The sequence below is a fragment of the Takifugu flavidus genome, chromosome 2 (genome assembly GCF_003711565.1).
Source record: "Takifugu flavidus isolate HTHZ2018 chromosome 2, ASM371156v2, whole genome shotgun sequence".
NCBI classification, from domain to species: domain Eukaryota; kingdom Metazoa; phylum Chordata; class Actinopteri; order Tetraodontiformes; family Tetraodontidae; genus Takifugu; species Takifugu flavidus.
This window is the reverse complement of record NC_079521.1, coordinates 9,858,385-9,877,902: the sequence shown is the minus strand read 5'-3', so window position 1 is coordinate 9,877,902 and position 19,518 is coordinate 9,858,385. Positions and strand designations below refer to the sequence as shown.

Sequence of the window (19,518 nt, the reverse complement as noted above, 5' to 3'; positions counted from 1 at the left end):
CATTTAGAGCCACAAAAACAGACATTAAACAGGAAGACATTACAGGTAGAACTCGTCAGATCACAAAGATTTCTTGGTATTTTTTGGGGCTAGAATTGAAACTCCTTTTTAAAATTTCAGTACATTCTTTTCAGTCATAGAGGAAGCTCTGAGTTTCAACAAAAAGGTTACGAAAAGGTCAGAAGCAACTGACAGGAAACGCTACAGAGGCTGGATGGTCTGGCCCAGATTTCCATCCTCATGAAGGCCAGGTCCTCCACAGGCTGTCCCCTTAAAAGGAACCCATCTGTAGACGGTAATCTGGATTATCACGGGCCTTAATTGCTCGGCAGATGCTTTGGTCAGAAAATGAAGCTCAAACATGGGCTATTTTAACAATCATATACGAGTTCCGACTTAGGTGGTTTAAGCCGTTTCCCCATATGAGAACAGGAACTAGGACACACCTTTTGCGCATTCAAACCTGCGGCGCCTCTGTCTCCCTCTTCTGGAAACTCGAGGAATTGTACAGTCAACATGCTGTTGATCAACAAAGGGAAGAAAGAAAAACTTTTTGTTCTCCCGTTATTCTGTTCAAGGCGTAATTTCAGTGTAGTAACATAACGATGTCTTTATCTATGTGGGAACAAGAAAGAATGAGTTAAAGATTTTTTGTTTGTATATTTATGGAACAACTAGAGCGTTAATAAAATTAGATAGTGCATTTACTACTTTATCTCTGGAAACATTTTTACAGGTGAGGCTTCTCGACACACTCGGTGAAACACCCCCATCTAGCGGCCCGCTGCGGAACCGCGCCCATTAATATCATACAGGCTCGTGTTGGCCTTTGTATTTATTAGACTCAGACTTTGTGGGCGGTTTATCTTTTTCTTTGCCGGTTTTGGGGTCTGCTGCTCGGCCCCCGGGTATGGAGCGACCGTAGTGGCTGCTTCTTCGCCGCGATAGCTCTCTGGGTGTCGGTTTCCGGTGTCCATCCGTCTGCGGGAGGATGGCGGCCGGCTTCCACCGCATCCCCTCTACCGTCGGACCTGCGAGCCCTAAACGCGCCGAAGGCTGCCGACCTGGCCAGGAGACTGTGTTGGGAACTATCGATAGGGAGCGGGAGTGAGGTACGGAGCTCTGGTTCTTTGCGAAACCCGATATTTGCAGATTGGCGAGGCTTAGCCCCAAAAGATGGAAATTTCCCTGCAGGTCGCAGGAGGCCTAGTTTGATTTGGGGTCCGTTTTCACGAACCTCCCGTCGAGCCGCTGAGCGTATTGTGGCCTTTCTTAGAGGTTCGCCTTTAGCAACGCTTCTGCACACCGCGGGCCTCGTTTCACCTTTGTTCCTAAGCGCGTTCTTTTCGAAGCCCGACCGGCCGGTATGTGGTTTTCTGTGGACACTGTTTTTTATTTAAAAAAATCTGATTTTCTGAAAGGAAATCCAGTTGTTGAGAAGTGTTAGCTGCTCGCTAAGGGTTAGCCGCTAGCTCACAAGCTAGCGAAGCTTAGCCACATCATGGAAGTCAAAAATCACATTAGAAATGTTGTGGATGAGAAATAAACGCCCCCATTAAAGCAGAAGCTACAGCTCCTGGGTGACTTTTTTACGCTTTTATTACGTTGTGGTTGGGCTTTTTTCCCCAGCTGAGAGTCGTTACGTCCCCGCTCTGCGCCGCCAGGAAATAGACGGAGCCCAATTTTGGACGCGATAAAACCCCTTTTCAGAGACCCTGTAATACAGTTGATAGTCCGTGCATTTTCGTGCAAACTACGGCCACCTTTGCTTCGCACGGAGTGATCTTTGGGCATACTTTTGCCCCCGAACAGTCGCGGTGTAGCTCGGGCCATTTAGCAGCGGCTTGTTTCGCTTCTCTTTTCGCGTAATCTGAATTTGACAGATTTGTCACATTACACCGACGCCGCTTCGCTTCTGCAGCAGCAGCCCGAGTGTAGCTGAGCTCACGGGAGCAGTCGCTTTCGGTTTATCACCCCTTTGCAGTCAGGCCAACACCATGTGCAACAATGTTTTGTTCCAATTTGAAGTTTATGCATTGACGTGTCTGTGTCTCTCTAGGTTTCGCCACTAACTCTCAGGATTGTAAACAGTTAACCCCGCATTGCTCGGCTACAACTTCCTCAAACATCCTCCTTCCGTTTGTAGTCACACCCCCCCTCCTTCTGCTGATTGTTTGGTCCTTGCACGAGAAGTGGAAGGATGACAGAGGCGTGGCAGCAGCAGCAGCAACATGCAGTGGCTCCACCCTCCGTTGTGCACACACTCCCCCAGGGAGCTGATAATTCCCTGGGCTGTGCTGTGTACGGCGTCGTCCTGCAGCCGGACACGTCCATGCAGCAGCCGCAGCACGGCCAGCAGCTCACCGTCCAGACTCAGCAACCCACCATGCAGGTGGGCGGTGAACGGGGGCACAAGTGCGGCGCCTGCGGCCACGACATCTCTCACCTGGCCAACCCTCACGAGCACCAGTGCATGGTGAACCAGGACAGGTCCTTCCAGTGCACGCAGTGCATGAAGATCTTCAGCCAGGCCACCGACCTCCTGGAGCACCAGTGTGTGCAGGTGGAGCAGAAGCCGTTCGTGTGCGGCGTTTGTAAGATGGGCTTTTCTCTGCTCACCTCCTTGGCCCAACACCACAACTCGCACGGCAACGGCAACAACCCAATGAAATGTTCCATCTGCGAGAAAACGTACCGGCCAGGTTCTGGGAACGTCACCCCGACCTCGACGGCTGCCAACCCCCAGCAGCCCTCCACGGGGGAAACGTCCAGCGGCGGGGCAGCGATCGGTGCCTCGTCCCCTCAGGCGTACGAGGCCTCGGCGCCGGACCGGCCGTACAAGTGCTCAGTGTGCCACAAAGCCTTCCGCCATTTGTCCGAGCTGACGCGCCACGAACGGGTCCACACGGGCGAGAAGCCGTACAAATGCGACACCTGCGACAAGAGCTTCAGCCAGTCGTCGCACCTCGCGCACCACCAGCGCACGCACAGCTCCGAGCGGCCGTACAAGTGCGCCGTGTGCGAGAAGAGCTTCAAGCACCGCTCGCACCTGGTGCGGCACATGTACGCGCACTCGGGCGAGCACCTCTTCAAGTGCAACTTGTGCGAGATGCACTTTAAGGAGTCCTCCGAGCTCCTGCACCACCAGTGCCAGCCGGAGGGCGAGAGGCCGTTCCGCTGCGGCTCCTGCGGGAAGAGCTTCAAGCGCCCGTCCGATCTGAGGCAGCACGAGCGCACCCACTCCGAGGAGCGGCCCTTCCAGTGCGAGGAGTGCCAGATGAGCTTCAAACAGCAGTACGCCCTCGTGCGCCACCGCCGCACGCACAAGAACACGGCCGATCGACCCTTCAAGTGCAACCTGTGCGATAAGGGCTTCCTCCAGCCGTCCCACCTGCTGTACCACCAGCAGGTCCACGGCATGGAGAGCCTCTTCAAGTGCGCGTCCTGCCAGAAGTCCTTCAGCCAGTCGGGGGAGCTGCTGAGGCACAAATGCGGCGGCGAGGTGGAGAAGCCCTACAAGTGCGACGTTTGCGGCAAAGGCTACAAAAAGAATTCCACGCTGCAGCGCCACCAGAACTCTCACTGCACGGAGAAGCCGCTCAAGTGCTCGCTGTGCGACAAGCGCTTCGTGTCGTCGTCGGAGTTCGTGCAGCACCGCTGCGACCCCACGCGGGAGAAGCCGCTCAAGTGCCCCGACTGCGAGAAACGTTTCAGGTACTCCTCGGAGCTGCAGCGCCACCGCAGGGTCCACACCGGCGAGAAGCCCTTCAAGTGCGCCAACTGCGACAAGAGCTTCAAGCAGCGCGAGCACCTCGCCAAGCACCAGAGCGTGCACTCGCGCGAGACGCAGTTCAAGTGCGTGTGGTGCGGCGAGCGCTTCGTCGACCTGGCGGCGCTGCAGGAGCACACGGTCCAGCACACCGCCGAGGGCGAGAGTTTCCCCGAGGCCCCCTGCATCCCGTGAACTGAACCGGCTCTTGTCGCGCTCCCACAGACCCCGGCCGCCTGGGCGCTCCCGTCTTTAGCTCCGAACGCGCTCCCGAGCCACGATTTTTAGTACCGATAACACGATTTCGTCATCGCTCACCCGAGAGACGGCGAGAGTCAAACGGGCTGTGACCAGTCTCCCTGGCAGATTATTTTGGGGTTTTCTTGCGAGTTTTTCGGGACCTTTCTGTGGTTTGCATGTGATCGTCTGTTTCGTGACTGTTGATTTTTGCATGTGCCTTTTTCGTTTCCTCAGTTCTTCATTTTTATTCCGACCTCCCACCTGGGGCGTTGGAGACTCTCCACCCAAACGCCGCAGCTGGCTCGTGCAGCAGTATCTTTTCTCATACTAGATCTTAGGTAGTATTATTTGTTTGTGCATGAGTATTTATCACACTCTAAAGTCACTGTTGTATTATATTCTAGGTTGGCTTTATTTAGGAAAACACCCCCAGAAAGAGACGGAGAAAAAAATTGAAAATGTGCAAAATGTATAGCCCGTGTCCTCTGGCATCTGTGTTGTTGCATCTTTGTATTAAAATAAATGACTAGGTATCAGTAGGTAACTAACCCGTACCTATCATGCCATACAAACACTTGACATGTGCAATTAAACCTGCACAATGTTGTATTTATGACTACTGATTCATGGCATCATCTACTCTGTTATATTATAGATTGTCTGTATACTCAGTGTAAACCTTGAAAACTGTATAGTGCTTATGTTACCTGTTTTGTTTTGTTTTTTTAATTCACAAATGAACTTGCAGTATTTTGCAAGTGCTCTAGTTTGATTTCTCACCAGATTTAACCCAACGGAACCTTATAATATTCATACTAGCTGCATTAGTTACTGTGTGATAGCTCTAACAAATGTCATAGTTTTCATTATTGTTTTGAAGAATTGGCATTTTAACGATCCTAATCTGGATTCTGAGCTCCTGGAGCTCAGCAGATTAATCCGAATTTCCTCAAACTGGTATTTTACGTGCCGGTTTATTCCAAGCTTAAATTTGAAGACTCCTGAGTATTTGTGTACTTTATTTACTGTGTGAGTTTCTATATTCTGTACAGTCGTAGTATATTTAAAGGGAGGTTTCTGAGGTGAAGGATCATGGGCAAAGGGAACTTTAGCAGGAGGGGCTGAGGGGCTTCTGCAGTTGTGCCATGAACCTCCTGAATGAGGTGATCAAGTATAATGAAGCATTTCCACCCATGGATATTAATATAGACTCCTGTTCATACTGTATACAGAAACAAAAATAAACCAAACATGGACATTAGACCCAGCGTTTTAATTTTTTTTTTGTCATGAGCGGGGAAGATAATCGCACCTTTCCTCAAATGTTTAGGCGTTACACGGATTCTATGAATAAACCAATATGAATAAAAATCCAACATGAATAAATATGGTTTCTCACCTATTTACTGTTGTGACTTTTCACTTGAGTTTTTTTTTTAATGAAGTTAATTTGTAACTATAGAGTGAAGTCCGTATTTAAAATATTTTATTTGGCTTTACTTTTGTTATTGCCCAGATTGCAGGTCACGTGTTTCCTGGTTTACTTCCGGGTTGTGTTTACCGCAAAAGGAAATGCTACCCTGCTCTGATGCTAGCCCGCCGCTGTTAGCGCCTCCACCGATCTGATTAAAATATTCAGTCACTTTAATCGATATCACTCGCGTTTTTGACACACTGACACGGCGGCGTTGCTACGTCAGACTACGGAGAGTAACGTCCTGCTAACTGGATGCTAACAAGCTAACGTTGATGACGGGCGGACTTCCTCCGAGCTCGGCTATTTCAACGACGAGGTTAGCCGGCTAACTGTAGCCGCGTTATTGATTTTGCGCCCCAGCAATGCAGTAAAAAATAAACAACCTTTCATCGACAAGTATGTGTTTCTTTGAATTGGTGCGAAGTTTAGGGTGCACCTGAATCTAATTTGCTTGAATCGTTTATTATTTGTGGAAGCCGCCCCCGTTTGTAGCTAGCTAGTGTGGAAAAACGATCGTAAAATGCTAAATCTCGTAGTCGATTTCCATGTGAAGCGAAAACTGTGGTGATAGAGATATTAATATAAATAACCCAGTGGATCGGTTACCATAAGTTTCAGTAAAACCCCTTAATTATAGTGTTGCATGTTCTTTACATTCCTCCTGGTTTTACCACACAATGTACAGTTCATAAACTATAACCCCAATCGTTCATTTTAGCTCGCTTTATTTTGATGTAAAATGTCTTAGAATCTTTAAACTAGTAATGATTCTTTTGTTTTGGCTTCTCAGATGATATCGGTGAAATCCACGCGTTATGTAAGCCCAAACCTGCCAGGGTACTTAAAGATTATTATCACCATGAAGCACTTCTATAAATAATCATTCGGCTGGAAATACACAGAAATACACCTTTCTGCATTTTTGTCTTGTGTAATTAAAATCCCATTGTTTCATTTGGGAAACAATCTCTCTCCATCTCTCTGATTTGGGCTTCCATATTTGATTCCACATCTCTTCCGTGTTTGATTGAGGGAATTCTTATGGGATCTTTTGCTTTTCCCTCATCTGCCCCGTCCTTCCTTCACTCTGTGTTTGTGTCCTGCAGCTGGCGGCTCTTCACGCCACCCTGCCCATCAACATCCTCCTCAGGGGCTTCACACGCTCGCTCATCTTAGCTCTGTCAGTCTGCTCGACTGCTGCCTCAGGCCAGTTTGACACCCTGCAGCAGGGGGCACGAGCATCCAAAACTGATGGTAAGCAGCGCACAGCGGGGGTGTTAGAGCCGCGTGTGGTGGAGAGTCACTGCGCCGCCTTCCAGTATCGAGCTGACAAGTATTCAGAGGGAGGGGAGGGTCCTGAACGCAACGCCTCAGAGCCAGCGATGCCTGGATCCACGCCAGCCAGCAGCAAAGCTCGGGTCTACACCGACGTCAACACACAGAAGAACAGAGAGTACTGGGATTATGACGCACACGTGCCCAACTGGAGGTGGGAAACCGACCACGTCGTTTAGTCACAGTCTTGGAAAATTATTTAAAGAAATCGAAATAATGAGAAGGGGCTATTTTTGCAGCAATCAAGACAACTACCAGCTGGTTCGTAAACTGGGTCGAGGGAAGTACAGCGAAGTGTTTGAGGCCATAAATGTGACCAATAACGAGAAGGTGGTGGTGAAAATCCTCAAGGTGAGCGGCAGCGCTCCGCATCCACTGGGTTTCAGCCCCACCACTTTTCTATTTATTCATTCTGTTAAATAAATGAAGAGGGTTTTGTGTTTACTTCAGGTATTTTCCTCTGCAGGAAAAGAAAAACCTTAATGAGTTATTAATCTAATAACGATTTTTGACCTTCAGCCCGTCAAGAAGAAGAAGATCAAACGGGAGATTAAAATCCTTGAAAACCTGCGAGGAGGAACCAACATCATCCGACTGGTGGACACGGTCAAGGACCCGGTGGTGAGTTCGATTCCTGCTGCATCTCATCGTCATGCCAACTACAGTCATGCAGTGTGTGTGTGTGTGCGCGCGCTGTGGTCGAGTGAGCGCCACCTACCTGCTGGTCTCCTCCATTGAGCCCTGTGTTGTCCTCTCTTTGCAGTCCAGAACACCAGCGCTTGTCTTTGAGTGCATCAATAACACAGATTTTAAGGTACTCCCGTTTGGCTGATGTCATACGTGCACAGTTACCATGGCCATTATTAACACGCTTAACCCCCAACGGTCGTGTGCAGAGATGATCTGAGCGCCGTTTAAGTGTTTGACCCACAAATGTCCTCTGACAGGAGCTTTACCAGAAGCTGACGGATTACGACATCCGATACTACATGTACGAGCTGCTGAAGGTGAGAATGCATCTACTTCCCCTTCAGCCCCGGTTTGAAGACGATCTCTGTTAAATTTGTGTTTAAATGTCCGCAGAATTAGCTCCGTTTGTTTATTTGTACGATATAGTCCAGAAACGTGCATTTTAATGGTCAGAAAGATGAGTTTGCCGGTGATGACTGTGGCCCTCTGCAGGCTCTGGACTACTGCCACAGTATGGGCATCATGCACCGGGACGTGAAGCCCCACAACGTGATGATCGACCACCAGCTCAGAAAGGTCAGTCCGCTCGTAGTTTCACCCGAACAATCGCTCGAACTCGCCGAATAATAAAATAAAACCAGTGCCTCTGTTTGAAAGGTAAGTTTGAGCACATTTCTAAATGCTGTAGCAACAGTTAGCCGCTAGCCTCACAGAAACAAGTCAAGATGAGCCGAAATGTTGCAGCATTCATTCACTCAGCGAGATATCATCGTGAGTGATTTAAGAAAATCAGGGGTTTATGGGAAATTCTTTTAAAAAGGCTTTCCTCATGACCGTAACCATTAATAACTGTCTCTTTTGCACAGCTGCGTCTCATAGATTGGGGTTTGGCAGAGTTTTACCATCCCGCTCAGGAATACAACGTCAGGGTGGCGTCGCGTTATTTCAAAGGCCCTGAGCTGCTGGTGGATTATCAGGTACAAACCTCACCTGCGTCTCTGTCCCCGCTCACTCCCGAGGTTTCAGCCAGTCCTTCTCTCCTCAGATGTACGACTACAGTCTGGACATGTGGAGCCTCGGCTGCATGTTGGCCAGCATGATTTTCCTGAAGGAGCCGTTCTTTCACGGCCAGGACAACTATGACCAGGTAAAAAATATTGATCATGGTGTTTGTACCTGTAACAAGGCTCTCTGCACTAGTCACTACTGATCTAACAGCAAGAAAGCAAATTAATTAGAAAATTCCACCTTTAGATTAACACCTTGTCTAGTGTCTAAAGAATTGATACACGATAATAATCACTTCACTGCCACCTGGCGGCCACTGTGTGTTACTACACCACGTTTCTCCTGATTTATATGGAGTCAGATCTTGTTTGGGAAAGTTCCCTAATAATAACAATAATAACCATCTGTATTTCCTTTGTGTTTACCAGCTGGTCCGAATTGCAAAGGTCCTCGGCACGGACGAGCTCTTTGGTTACCTGCACAAGTATCACATAGAACTGGACACACGCTTCAAAGACCTGCTGGGACAGTGAGTACCAGAACCTCTGTCCACCTGTCATCAAACCTGCAACGCCATGACATCTGCCCGGTGGCGTGTTGTTCAGGCAAACAAGGAAACGCTGGGAGCAGTTCATCCAGTCGGAGAACCAGCACCTGGTCAGTCCGGAAGCTCTGGACCTGCTGGACAAACTGCTGCGTTACGACCACCAGCAGAGGCTGACGGCGGCCGAGGCCATGCAGCACCCGTATTTCTGTGAGTAGCGGGGACGCGGGGGACCGAGTTACGATTCCTCATCATAGTAACACGCGGGACCTCCTCCTTCCAGATCCTGTTGTGAAGGAACACGCCAACACCAACACAGATGGAACAAAGGCCATAAGCAGCTCCAACGCAACATGATACCCAGAGCAGGTAGTTTAATCATCTGCGTTTCCCCCGGAAACAGAAGCTTTCTGCCAATGTTGTTCGATTGTGACGAACGCGCGCGTTGATGACGTCACTTCTGTGTGTGCGGCCACGCCGTCCTTCGCGTCCTCTGATCGGTTGTCTTTCTGTCCCCTCCAGCCAATCAGGAAGAATCTTTGTTACCTCAACTTGTGACCTTGTCGTGGCAGAAAGTTCTGCCTCCAAACCAACAGCCATACTGGAGCAAGATGTCAGCACTGCAGAAAACAAACACGGATTCAACTTCCCTTTATCAAGCCCGGGGACGCGCGCTGCTCGCTTCGTGTCCCCGACCAATCAGATCTGACACCAGACCCCCCCCCCCCCCCCCCCCCCCCCTCCCCTCCACACCTCCTTCAACCTGTTTTTAACGTGACTTGTTGGGTCAGAATCAAGCGGGTGTCGTGCTGTTCGATGTTAGTCTGTTATTCCGATGCCGTGGCGACCTGGGATCCAGTATTTCTCACTGAGCGACATGGAGGCTGTGTTTCTGCTACGATAGTACAAAAGTTATATTGACAGAGAATAAACCATTTTTATTTAAAAACCTTCCCACGGAACTGTTTTTTCTTGCAAACAAGGACTTGCAGACTGCATTAAAATCATAATCCCCCAGAAAATCTATTGTCAAATAAATGAGCTGTTTTTGAGGCCCCCTTGTGGCCGACTGCAGAACATGGTTGCTACGGAGATTTTTCTGTTTGTTTTAAGGTGAAATAACTTTGATCTTATGTGACATCTATTGACATTTTAGGTGGAGAATTCCGCATTTTCACCTGGAAGAAAACACAAGTTAATGAGACTGTGACGGTTAAGTTGTGAAACAGACCAGACGCTTAAATATGTTTGTTGTTTAATAATTGTGAGATTTCAGGTGGTTTTCAGAACATAAACACTGGTGCAACATCCGTGAATTACAAATTAGGTGCATTTGTTTATATAGGCTGAGGGGTGGGGGGGTCCAAAGCTGGACGAGTGGGTCAGATTCTGCTCGGCAGCTGTCAGAACCACATGATTCACACGTCGTTTTAAAACTGTGACGGTGCCAGTTTTCATGTTTGGTGACCTGGTTTCTGCTGAAGCATCTGGAGCCTCAGCCTGCAACATCCACAACCGCTGTTCTGGCAGAAGTTCAGCGGGACGACCATTAAATATGCTACCGCCTGCTATTAGCATTCGTTATTCTTTAAATAATGGGATATACTTCCGTGTTTGGAATTTGTCGGTTCTTATAAAGTGGCGTGGAAGCCAACACGAGGCGGCCACTGATTTAGTTGGTGAGAAACTTCAATAAGGGAGGAAAGGGGCTGCTGCAGAAAGGGGGCGGGGCTTTAGGACAGGTGACATCACAGAAGCGTACTGGTATTTTAAAAAAAACGGACTTCAAAACAGCTGATTACGTCATCAACAATGCATTTTTAAAAAAAGTATAAAGCTCGGAGATTTAATCCACGTGCTAAGCGAGTCCACTGGCACTTGATATCTTAAAGATTCGAGGTCTCGTTTACGCCTCCCTCCTCTGAAATGTCTTTAAAAATGTAAACAGACTAAGGCAGAAACCAATAAGATATAAAGCTAATCGTAGAGACATTCAACTTGTGCTCAAAGTATAAAAACTTAAATAGCTGCATAAATAAAAGCGCATCTCTGCTCCTACGCGACATGTTAGCAGCATCCGTCTCAGGATGTCGTGGTTACGTATGCAGGCTACGTACAGTACAGAACGTCGGTTTACATCGCAGCGTTGCAGTGCTGAGGTAACTTCTGCGTATAGGTGGGGGGGGGGCGGAGCCATCATAACATGCACGAAAGTGAGACGAGGTTTTAGTGTTTCCGCCTCTTTTTGTTCATTCAAGTTTCATTAAAAACGTGGATAATGCTGACAAGAAGGTGACCGTGAACGCAGCACGCGTGACAGTCTGTACCTCCGCTTCCTGGGGGTACGGCGGTGGGGGAGGGGAGGGTGGACGGTTAAGGTAGCAGGTGTTCCAGCGCCGCATCGTCCAGCTCGTTGACCGCGACGATGTGATCCAGGTATTGCAGGTACCGCTCCTGGTCTCGCATGAAGTGAGGGATTCTGGTCCGTGAAAAGACCGCCAGGTGGCGCAGCTTCTCCACATCCTCATACGACACCTGCCAAGGTGTGAACGGATCAGCACCTGCCGTCGAACACGGCCCAAATGCCAGATCTTAAATATCTGCATTCGAGTTGAAGCCTCTTGCACTGACCTTTCCTAAAGCCGTCAACATCTTGAAGTCCACGGTCGTGCGATGCCGGAGCAGCCGGAGGATCCCGTCCAGATACACCTGATCTTTGCTGAAGCAACCTGACACGGACAAAAGTGAGAAGGCATCAGAATGACGGCGACTTCACATCACGTGATTTCCTGCAGCAGTGACGCAGAAGAGGCCTCAGCTGCCCTCTGGTGGACAAAAAGCGTAATTGTCACAGAAATGGAATAAAACAAAGAAAACGTGTGCGCGTCCGTACCGGGTTGCGAGGTGTCCGACTGCCCCCTCTTGGCTCGCAGACAGTACTCCCAGCGGACATCTGGGTTCTGGACGAAGCGGGCGATGTGGCTGAAGAGCTGGCTGAAGCTCATCTTTGCGGCGTGGTACACAGTGTAGTAGAGCAGCGCTGCACGCCACAGGTAGGGCTGTTTCCGTAGCAACACGCTGTGCAGGCTGGCCAAGCCCTCCTCTGTGGGATTGGCGGGCTTTAGACCGAACTGCTTCCTGGACTCAGAGGTGGCCCACGGCTGCAGGTTGTTGTTTACGCCGCGCAGGTAATGTGTACCTGAGGGACACAATTTTGACTCCTTTCAGAACCATTCGTGTGCATTTGTATCACATTACAAGAATTAAACTGACTATAAAACAGAACTTTTCCAGATCCTCAGTGCTGAGTTTAGTCAGCGTTCATTGTGTGATTCCACTACTCCCACTTCTTTATACCGCAAGACTACATGTGTGTAATTGACCCAAAAATACACAACGCGTGTGTGAGATCACACTCCCTTAGGCGGAACCTAAAGGAAACAGAAACTGAGAAAGGAGATGTGACCCTCGGGGATCAGGCAACGGGCCACCAGTCCAAACAAGCTTAGTGACTCATGACCCAGCAGCTTCCGTCTCAAAAATCAGGCAAGGCGCGCGCGTGTGTGTGTGTGTGTGTATTTACCAATCTCATGCCTCAGCATCCCCTCCAGCCAGTGTTGGCGTGCGCCGGCAAGGTTGATGGTGAGAGTCGGCCGACAGCTCTCCACCACCATCACAGCCTGAGACAGCAGCTCGTCAGACAGACGCACCACCACCTAAACACACACACCTACTTTAGGAGGAAGCCACATCAAAGAGACCTCAGCTGGACCAACCAGAGTCAGCATCAGAACCGCTTCAGCAGATATCGATCCGTCCCATCAGATCCACCCGGCACTCACCTCCCCGACACAACCTTCTTTCTGCAGATATTTGCGTACCGCCGCCCACACCTGGCTCTTAGGCAGGATGTTGCCACCTGTCACCTCCTCAAATTTCTCATAGGAGCCGAACTTCCTCAGGACACACTCCATGATTCCAACTGCCTGAAGTTACACACAGAATCATCATCATCATCATCACCATCATGCTCCCTGCAACAGTGCACCAGTGTGAGATGGTGTACCTGCTCCAGGAAGAGCCCCGAGCCCTCTCTGTACTTATCCAGAACCCCCCTCGGCTCAGGCTGCATGTACTCAAACTGAGGCTCGTAGCTGAAGTTGGACTCAAAGAAAAGCTGCTTCTCCTGCTCCAAGTTCAGAGGCCGAAGTGCGACGAGTAGACAGGGCTTGGAGGCCGGGGGCATAGTTGAGCCCCCTGCACCTTTGGCTATGTGTGGCAGCGAGGTGGCGGGTCGCATTCCGCCCCTGCCAGCCTGGCGGCCGAGGGAGTAATTGACCGAGCAGGTGCTCTCGCTGCGGCGCATCCACCCACCTGCACCAAAGCTGGGGCTGGTCGCCCTGCGAGCTGGGGGAGACGGGGCGGCCGAGCCACACCGCCAGGGGGGCTGCACAAACCGCTTTTCTGCCACCTGCTCCTGTGACCCCCTCAGGTGCGGCGGGGTCATGTCTAGACTGAGAGGACGGCAGAGAGGTGCCCTAACCCTGCCTCGCAGCGATGATGACGACCTTCGCTCTGCTACACGGCTGCTGCCGCTCTTGGTCTGGGCTGGAAGTCCATTGTGGGAGGCCTTCGGCTTGTTGGCGGGGAAGCCGCCAGTTGTTTTGGGCAGATCTGCGCCCACACGTGGCTCCAACAAGTCCCCGCTGTTTCCAGCTCCTTCACCATCAACCTGATCCATGAAGACAGCACCCAAGTCCAACACCATCACCGCTGCCTCTCGGGTGTGGTGGATCTCAGGCTCTGGCTCCCTCCAGCCCCAAAGACTGCTGCAACACAAAGGTGGACATGTACGAGGTCAATCACTGCAGGTCAAAACGCAACCTGAAAAGTTATTATCCAAGGGGATTTTGCAGCAACTTAACAGGAAAGGGAGTTCCCATCGCTGGTGATCTTCTAATAACTAACAAAATAACGGTGTTGCGGTTTTTTGTTGGGTTTTTTTCTTTCCTTTTTTTGTCTGAAATAACAATCCGATTCACCTTTTTTTCTGTGCTGAAACTACTTCACGGGGCGTCGATGAGATCGATTCATCAAAGAAACTGATTTGCCACTGACCGTTATTCGTCCGGAGCCCTTCAACTCAATAAGAAGAACAAGTCAAACCTCACCCAGCACCGTGTCCCAGGACTTCTGTCGAGGCTTTCAGCCGCTTCGTGAACTCTTCGCAGCGAACCTTCTGCCGAACAGAGCGGAGCCGCCGTCTGTGCTCCAGGGAGGGTGGTGTTCATCATGCGGGTAACGGGTCCGTGCAGTCGGAGGCCCGGGGCGCCTGCCTGGGCCGGCCAGGAAGTCCAGGATGTGTTGGAAGATATGACGCAAGACGCTGGATGTGCGTCATCACGCACAAAAAAGAAACGCTGCTGAAATACGGCGTTGCCAGGTTACACGGTCCGGCTGGTCACTGCTACAAGCGCGTGAACGGAAGTGGTCCTGACACTTTCAGAAAGGTGCCGTTAATATGCCTGATCATAAACACTACCTAATTTATTAATTCCATTTCACAATATGGCGTCCAAACAATCACTGCAACAGTTCATTTAGACTTTATTTCACTATATTTATTTTTATATGCCTGTGCACAATAGTTTCTGGTTACATTACCTGACACATTTGTTAAGTTTAAGTTGCATTTTGTTATTTATGTGAGCCTGCTTTTCATCCGACATTGAATAAAAACAACGGAGTAAGCAATCATTTAACAGATGAGCATTAAAACTTTCTGATGTTACACTATGGGAACATCACCATGGCACCCTCACAATGCCACAGAAGGGGAAAGAGGCGTTAATCCTAATTATACAAGAAATATGAATAGCTTCACCGTCTCTACTGTATTTTACATTGTATTATACTTATTCTGCAATCAAACATCTACTTTTCTTGATATAAATGTTTTCTGCAAACATTATTTGGCTAATTTTAATTCAAAGTTTCTACTCCTTGTTTTAAATGTAACTTTCCACATCAGTACATTTCTTTAAAACCTCTCAGTGTCTAAACACACAGAATGCATATTTTCAAATAGTCCTTTTGTAGAGATGTGAGGCACAGCCGTTTGATTTTTCCAGGTATTGTCAGTATGAGCACCACACCCTGTGTAATGTTCCATACCGTTTACATGTTAAAGGTGTATAGTCGGATCAGGTGTCGAGGCTCCGTGAAACTGAATATGTAGGAACCTGACGGATGTTTTTACCTAATCACAAGAGCTAACAAAGAGCAATGGAAGAATGAGGAACAAAATGGGAGAGGTCCTGTCACCACAGAAACAAACTTTTAAATTTAAACCAAACCATTCTGTTTCACGTGTAAAAAAAAAAAAAAAAAAAAAAAAAGATGAGTAAAACAACTGCATCCACATCCTTCTTCATTATGGAATTTATTGGTAGGTTTTATGTATTTCTAATATTTTTAATCTGAAGAACCTATCCATTAGATCATTTTCATTGCCTCTCCGATCTGCTGAGAATGCTTTATTTTACCTTCCAACTTATGCACAAAGGAGAAGTTCACGGTTGCTTTCTTAGGACTGTGGAGCCATTATTGAGCTATCTATCAATAATAAAAAACAGTCTGCTCATATTAGTACATATATATTTTAATTGTTATAGATTCTTACATGCTATATTTGATTTAGAGCTTCAGCAAATGCATACAAGAGCCAAAGATAATCAAGGGTAATTCTAAGAAATTTTGAAGCTAGCTAGCAAAGGTAAAACATTTGAGGTAGGAAGATTGAAGGCATTAGGTCTTTTATGTTGGAATGAGCAGCGTCAGGTGACTCCATCATCAGGAAATTTAACCTCCAACTATTATGGCACATTTTGGAAATTTTTACTGCTCTGGGTTCAGGTTTGTCAGCGTAGCCCCTTCCTGCACAAGGCCCCCAAGCTATTGGACACATTGTGTATTTCTCTATTTGGGTCAACAAAAACTTGAAGAAAGACAAAAGCACACCTTTTAAAAGCATCTTTGAGGGGCGCTGTGAGAAGAATCTGATTGGACTGGGTGGGTGGATTGAAGCTGAAGTCAGATAAGTGGGACAAATAAAAGCCCTGAAGATACAAAAGTAAAAATCTTGTTGATGTTTCCTTTAAATGACGGCAGAGTAACGTGGGTGCATCAGTATTTGCATCTGTCAGTGCAAACACATTAAAGATTCTCATTAGAATGCAAATTCTATTTAAACAGTGTGAAAAGAACAGCAGACTCTGTGACAAAAAGTCAATTATTTCATAACTTTTACAAGAAATTCTTTCAGCCTGAGCTTTATTTCACGGACGCATTTAATTTTTTTGTTCAGAATTTATAAATTATGTCCAGCAAATATTTAATGAATAATTTTAAATATATATATACAAGTTTGGCTCCTACACGGTGGAACCACATTCTGCCATCCATGGAGGCGGCACCTGCGTGACTGATTGTTAAAAATCATAGCTATGTGAAAAAATTTACAGAAACAGTTCAAGTCATATTTGGATGGAGCTCTAATTTTTCCTTCATGATTCACCATTGACTGGAGGCCCATGACTGACTCGTGCACCTGCTCTTCATCCTCAGAACATTCAAACAAGGGATAACAGAAAAGCAACTAATAGGAGCAGTTTCAGTAGTCCGGCTGGTTTCGTGTGCTCAGCTCACCCCAGAAGAGCAGTTACTAGGAAATGGTGAAGCCCTGTGGGACCAGCTCTGTTCTGAGCAGGTGCCTGATGCTGCAGGGAGGATGGACCTGAGCGAGTGAGAGACACCAGAGCACAAACCAAAACACATTCAAAAGCACCGGGGACATGCTACCTGCCCACATATCAAGACACCGGCCCGGCTGGAGACCAAAACCTGGACACGATGGCCAGTAAAATCTCACTTAAAAACAAGACTATATGGAATATTTACTCAAAGTTTCCACTTTGAAGGAAAAAAAACATGCAAATGAGGTAGGAGGTGCAAACAGAGGAGTGGTTCCCGGCAGGTGAATTGCAGACTTCAGAGGAGGTGATACACCTGACAGTGAGAGGACCGATGTCGCCCAGGACAGATGATCTCAATTTTACAGAGTGGCTGTACGTCACCTGAAAAACTACACTTTTTACTGCTGCGTGTTTGTGGACAGAAGGTCAGCCGTGCATTTTTTTTAAAAATAAAATGCTCCAAATAGAGTTTTCTGAGGATGGACGAAGGTATGAATTCTTCTTTCAAAGGCTTCTTTTTAAAATCTATTAGCATGCTTGAAGGAACAAGCAGAAAAATCCCAAAACTCAATGAAAGCATCTTAAAACTTTGAGGTGGGCTGAAGACAAGATGATTTACATTCCGTTTTAGTATTAAGTTGTGCCTTTATAAAACAGTGACGTTCTTTTTACGCATTAGACTGTAAAGACTGATAACAGGTGTAACTGTCCCTCAGGCAGAGAGCAGCAGCAGGTTGGAAGGAGCGCAGAAGATGTTGCTGCTGGTCCCGGCGCCACTGCTTCTTCTTCATTCTGTTGCTCGGGGTCGGGTTCTTCTTGTACACAAATATCCATGACGTGAGGCTCAATTGGAACGCTGAATGGTGGCTCAACTACAAAACAACTGCATGGTGGATTTTATATCGAAACCAGACTCTGGTCTCTCCCAGCTGGAATCCTTCCAGCTCTGGGTCTTCTGCGTTCCCTCACAATTTCACATCAACAGAGAGGACTCTTTGGAACACCGAGGATTCTTCCCAGAACTCGGAGCCGGTTCCGTATAAGTCTCCAGGACCGTACTTGGTGGAATACCCCTATGAGTACCACTTCGTCATAAACCAGCCACAGAAATGCCAGCAGCTGAAGCCGTTCCTGGTCCTGGTGGTACCGGTGGCGCCCCACAACAGAGCTCATCGGGACGTCGTCCGAAACACCTGGGGAGGCGAAAGCCCCGTGCTGGGCAAAGTGGTGATGCTGATGTTCCTGCTGGGGCTTCAAAGTGGGGAGGGAGCGGGGCAGCTTCAGGAGCAGCTGATACAGGAGAGTGAAGAGCATCAGGACCTGATCCAGAGTGACTTCCTGGACTGCTACAAGAACCTGACCATCAAAACCATGGTGATGCTGGAGTGGCTGGACTCTTACTGCTCTGGAGCTTCGTACGCCATGAAGATCGACTCAGACATGTTTCTGAACGTCCCCAATCTCATCAACATGCTGTCAGAAGCTCCCACGTCCAACTACATGACAGGACTGGTAGCAACAAACGCACAAGTTCTGCGGAATCCCAACTCTAAGTGGTATTTGCCAACGGAGGTTTACCCTGACTTGGTGTACCCTCGATACGCTTTGGGTCTGGGATATGTTTTGTCTCTGGATCTCTCAAAGAAGCTGGTGGAGGCATCCAGACACGTCAGAGCTGTTTACATCGAGGACGTGTATTTGGGCTTGTGTATGCAGTTCCTGGGTATCTCCCCTACTGACCCACCCAGGGGGGACTACTTTCACGTCTTTCCTGTGGCCTACAGCCGCTGTACTTACTCTATACTCATCGCCACGACCACTGACGAACACACCGACCGCATGAAGGAGTGGGAGGACTTTAGAAGGCCGGGCCCTCACTGTTGACCAGGTAAAATAAGGAGGGAAATCATTCAGCTGAAATTGAGCTAAATGATGACGAATGCATCAAGTATTCAGTAACTGACCAGTTAATCTAAATAAATAATAAATAAATAATAGAAACACAGTTATTTATTTAATGTGACACTACAATTTCCTGAAATGTGTGTGGAATGGATGAAATTAGCATACAGGGTGGGTTTGTGGTGCTATAAAAGTGGATTTATGTTGATATTTAAGGAGGAAAGACAAAAATGAAAAGATAAGATGTTTACGGGAAGAAATGAGTCACCTTGGTCATGATTATGCCCCCTTTTTCCAGTTTTTGTTATTTCAGTAATCTGATTAAATGTTTTGTTGAGGTCTTGTCTTTCACTTGACTCAAGTGTTTGTTTCATGTGGTTCTATCTGGAATCTATATCGCTGTGACGCAAGCATATTTGGCTGTTGCAGAATTATGAGTGAGTGGAAAAAATAAAAGTGCCAGTATTAACTGTATCTGATTTCATTTTATCCTCAGTCCATCCCATCTTTCCTAATACAAAAAAGGCAAAACCGTATTTTCCATATCTTAACCTTCAACTTGCATATGAACGTCTACCATCTTTCATTTTATTTTACCTGGATCACGCCCAGTTTTATTCACTTGGGCCAGATGGCGCCTGAAGCAAACTGGGTGTTTTTATGTTTCGACCAGTTTCCGACCGGCTTTAATCAAATTCATTTGCTGTGTCGTAAATTAAATTAAAATTCTTACATTCTTACTCAGCTCTGCCTCAGCATTCAATTTAACGCAAACAAACAAACTATGTTTTAAAAGCAA

At 47.8% G+C, this 19,518-nt stretch overlaps 4 protein-coding genes across 8 annotated transcripts; 3 read left to right on the top strand and 1 right to left on the bottom strand.

The window, feature by feature from the left end:
• The first annotated feature begins 804 nt into the window (after positions 1-804).
• LOC130518662 (zinc finger protein 319) lies at positions 805-4,130 on the top strand. The gene is made up of 2 exons (XM_057021437.1): positions 805-1,112; positions 2,060-4,130. The coding sequence occupies exon 2, from the start codon at positions 2,201-2,203 to the stop codon at positions 3,962-3,964; it is 1,764 nt and encodes a 587-aa protein (XP_056877417.1). The 5' UTR covers positions 805-1,112; positions 2,060-2,200; the 3' UTR covers positions 3,965-4,130.
• Positions 4,131-5,544: 1,414 nt separating this feature from the next.
• csnk2a2a (casein kinase 2, alpha prime polypeptide a) lies at positions 5,545-10,016 on the top strand. 4 transcript variants are annotated; one of them, XM_057021564.1, is made up of 14 exons: positions 5,559-5,802; positions 6,277-6,303; positions 6,593-6,975; positions 7,061-7,172; positions 7,341-7,442; positions 7,585-7,635; positions 7,769-7,828; positions 8,004-8,087; positions 8,378-8,488; positions 8,557-8,658; positions 8,948-9,048; positions 9,125-9,273; positions 9,347-9,432; positions 9,586-10,016. In XM_057021564.1, the coding sequence occupies exons 2-13, from the start codon at positions 6,277-6,279 to the stop codon at positions 9,418-9,420; spliced, it is 1,356 nt and encodes a 451-aa protein (XP_056877544.1). In that variant the 5' UTR covers positions 5,559-5,802; the 3' UTR covers positions 9,421-9,432; positions 9,586-10,016. The 4 variants fall into 4 exon arrangements, with proteins under 4 accessions (XP_056877554.1, XP_056877544.1, XP_056877571.1 ...); XM_057021591.1 differs by having other exon boundaries at positions 5,561-5,802; positions 6,277-6,323; XM_057021574.1 differs by lacking the exon at positions 6,277-6,303 and having other exon boundaries at positions 5,545-5,802.
• Positions 10,017-10,301: 285 nt separating this feature from the next.
• Positions 10,302-14,451, bottom strand: kiaa0895l. Of its 2 annotated transcripts, none has more exons than XM_057021510.1 (7): positions 14,235-14,451; positions 13,130-13,889; positions 12,906-13,049; positions 12,647-12,779; positions 11,957-12,262; positions 11,695-11,792; positions 10,302-11,598 (listed from the first exon to the last, which is right to left on the bottom strand). In XM_057021510.1, the coding sequence occupies exons 2-7, from the start codon at positions 13,829-13,831 to the stop codon at positions 11,437-11,439; spliced, it is 1,545 nt and encodes a 514-aa protein (XP_056877490.1). In that variant the 5' UTR covers positions 13,832-13,889; positions 14,235-14,451; the 3' UTR covers positions 10,302-11,436. The 2 variants fall into 2 exon arrangements, with proteins under 2 accessions (XP_056877490.1, XP_056877481.1); XM_057021501.1 differs by having other exon boundaries at positions 13,130-13,892; positions 14,235-14,448.
• Positions 14,452-17,148: 2,697 nt separating this feature from the next.
• Positions 17,149-19,088, top strand: LOC130517863 (beta-1,3-galactosyltransferase 1-like). Its single transcript, XM_057020042.1, has 2 exons — positions 17,149-17,189; positions 17,534-19,088. Exons 1-2 carry the CDS (start codon positions 17,149-17,151, stop codon positions 18,699-18,701), a joined length of 1,209 nt encoding a protein of 402 aa, XP_056876022.1. The 3' UTR covers positions 18,702-19,088.
• The last annotated feature ends 430 nt before the right edge of the window (positions 19,089-19,518 follow it).

What these genes read in the sequence shown, in the direction of transcription:
- LOC130518662 (XM_057021437.1), top strand. Translation starts at nt 2,201, where the DNA reads ATGACAGAGGCGTGGCAGCAGCAGCAGCAACATGCAGTGGCTCCACCC.
- csnk2a2a (XM_057021564.1), top strand. Translation starts at nt 6,277, where the DNA reads ATGATATCGGTGAAATCCACGCGTTAT. An exon ending in CGGTGAAATCCACGCGTTAT is followed by an intron (nt 6,304 to 6,592) that starts GTAAGCCCAAAC and finishes TGTGTCCTGCAG; the next exon opens with CTGGCGGCTCTTCACGCCAC. An exon ending in ACACGGTCAAGGACCCGGTG is followed by an intron (nt 7,443 to 7,584) that starts GTGAGTTCGATT and finishes CTCTCTTTGCAG; the next exon opens with TCCAGAACACCAGCGCTTGT.
- kiaa0895l (XM_057021510.1), bottom strand. Translation starts at nt 13,831, where the DNA reads ATGGTGTTGGACTTGGGTGCTGTCTTCATGGATCAGGTTGATGGTGAA. An exon ending in AAGAAGGTTGTGTCGGGGAG is followed by an intron (nt 12,780 to 12,905) that starts GTGAGTGCCGGG and finishes GTGTGTGTTTAG; the next exon opens with GTGGTGGTGCGTCTGTCTGA. An exon ending in GATGCTGAGGCATGAGATTG is followed by an intron (nt 12,263 to 12,646) that starts GTAAATACACAC and finishes TGTGTCCCTCAG; the next exon opens with GTACACATTACCTGCGCGGC.
- LOC130517863 (XM_057020042.1), top strand. Translation starts at nt 17,149, where the DNA reads ATGTCGCCCAGGACAGATGATCTCAATTTTACAGAGTGGCT. An exon ending in CTCAATTTTACAGAGTGGCT is followed by an intron (nt 17,190 to 17,533) that starts GTACGTCACCTG and finishes ACTGTCCCTCAG; the next exon opens with GCAGAGAGCAGCAGCAGGTT.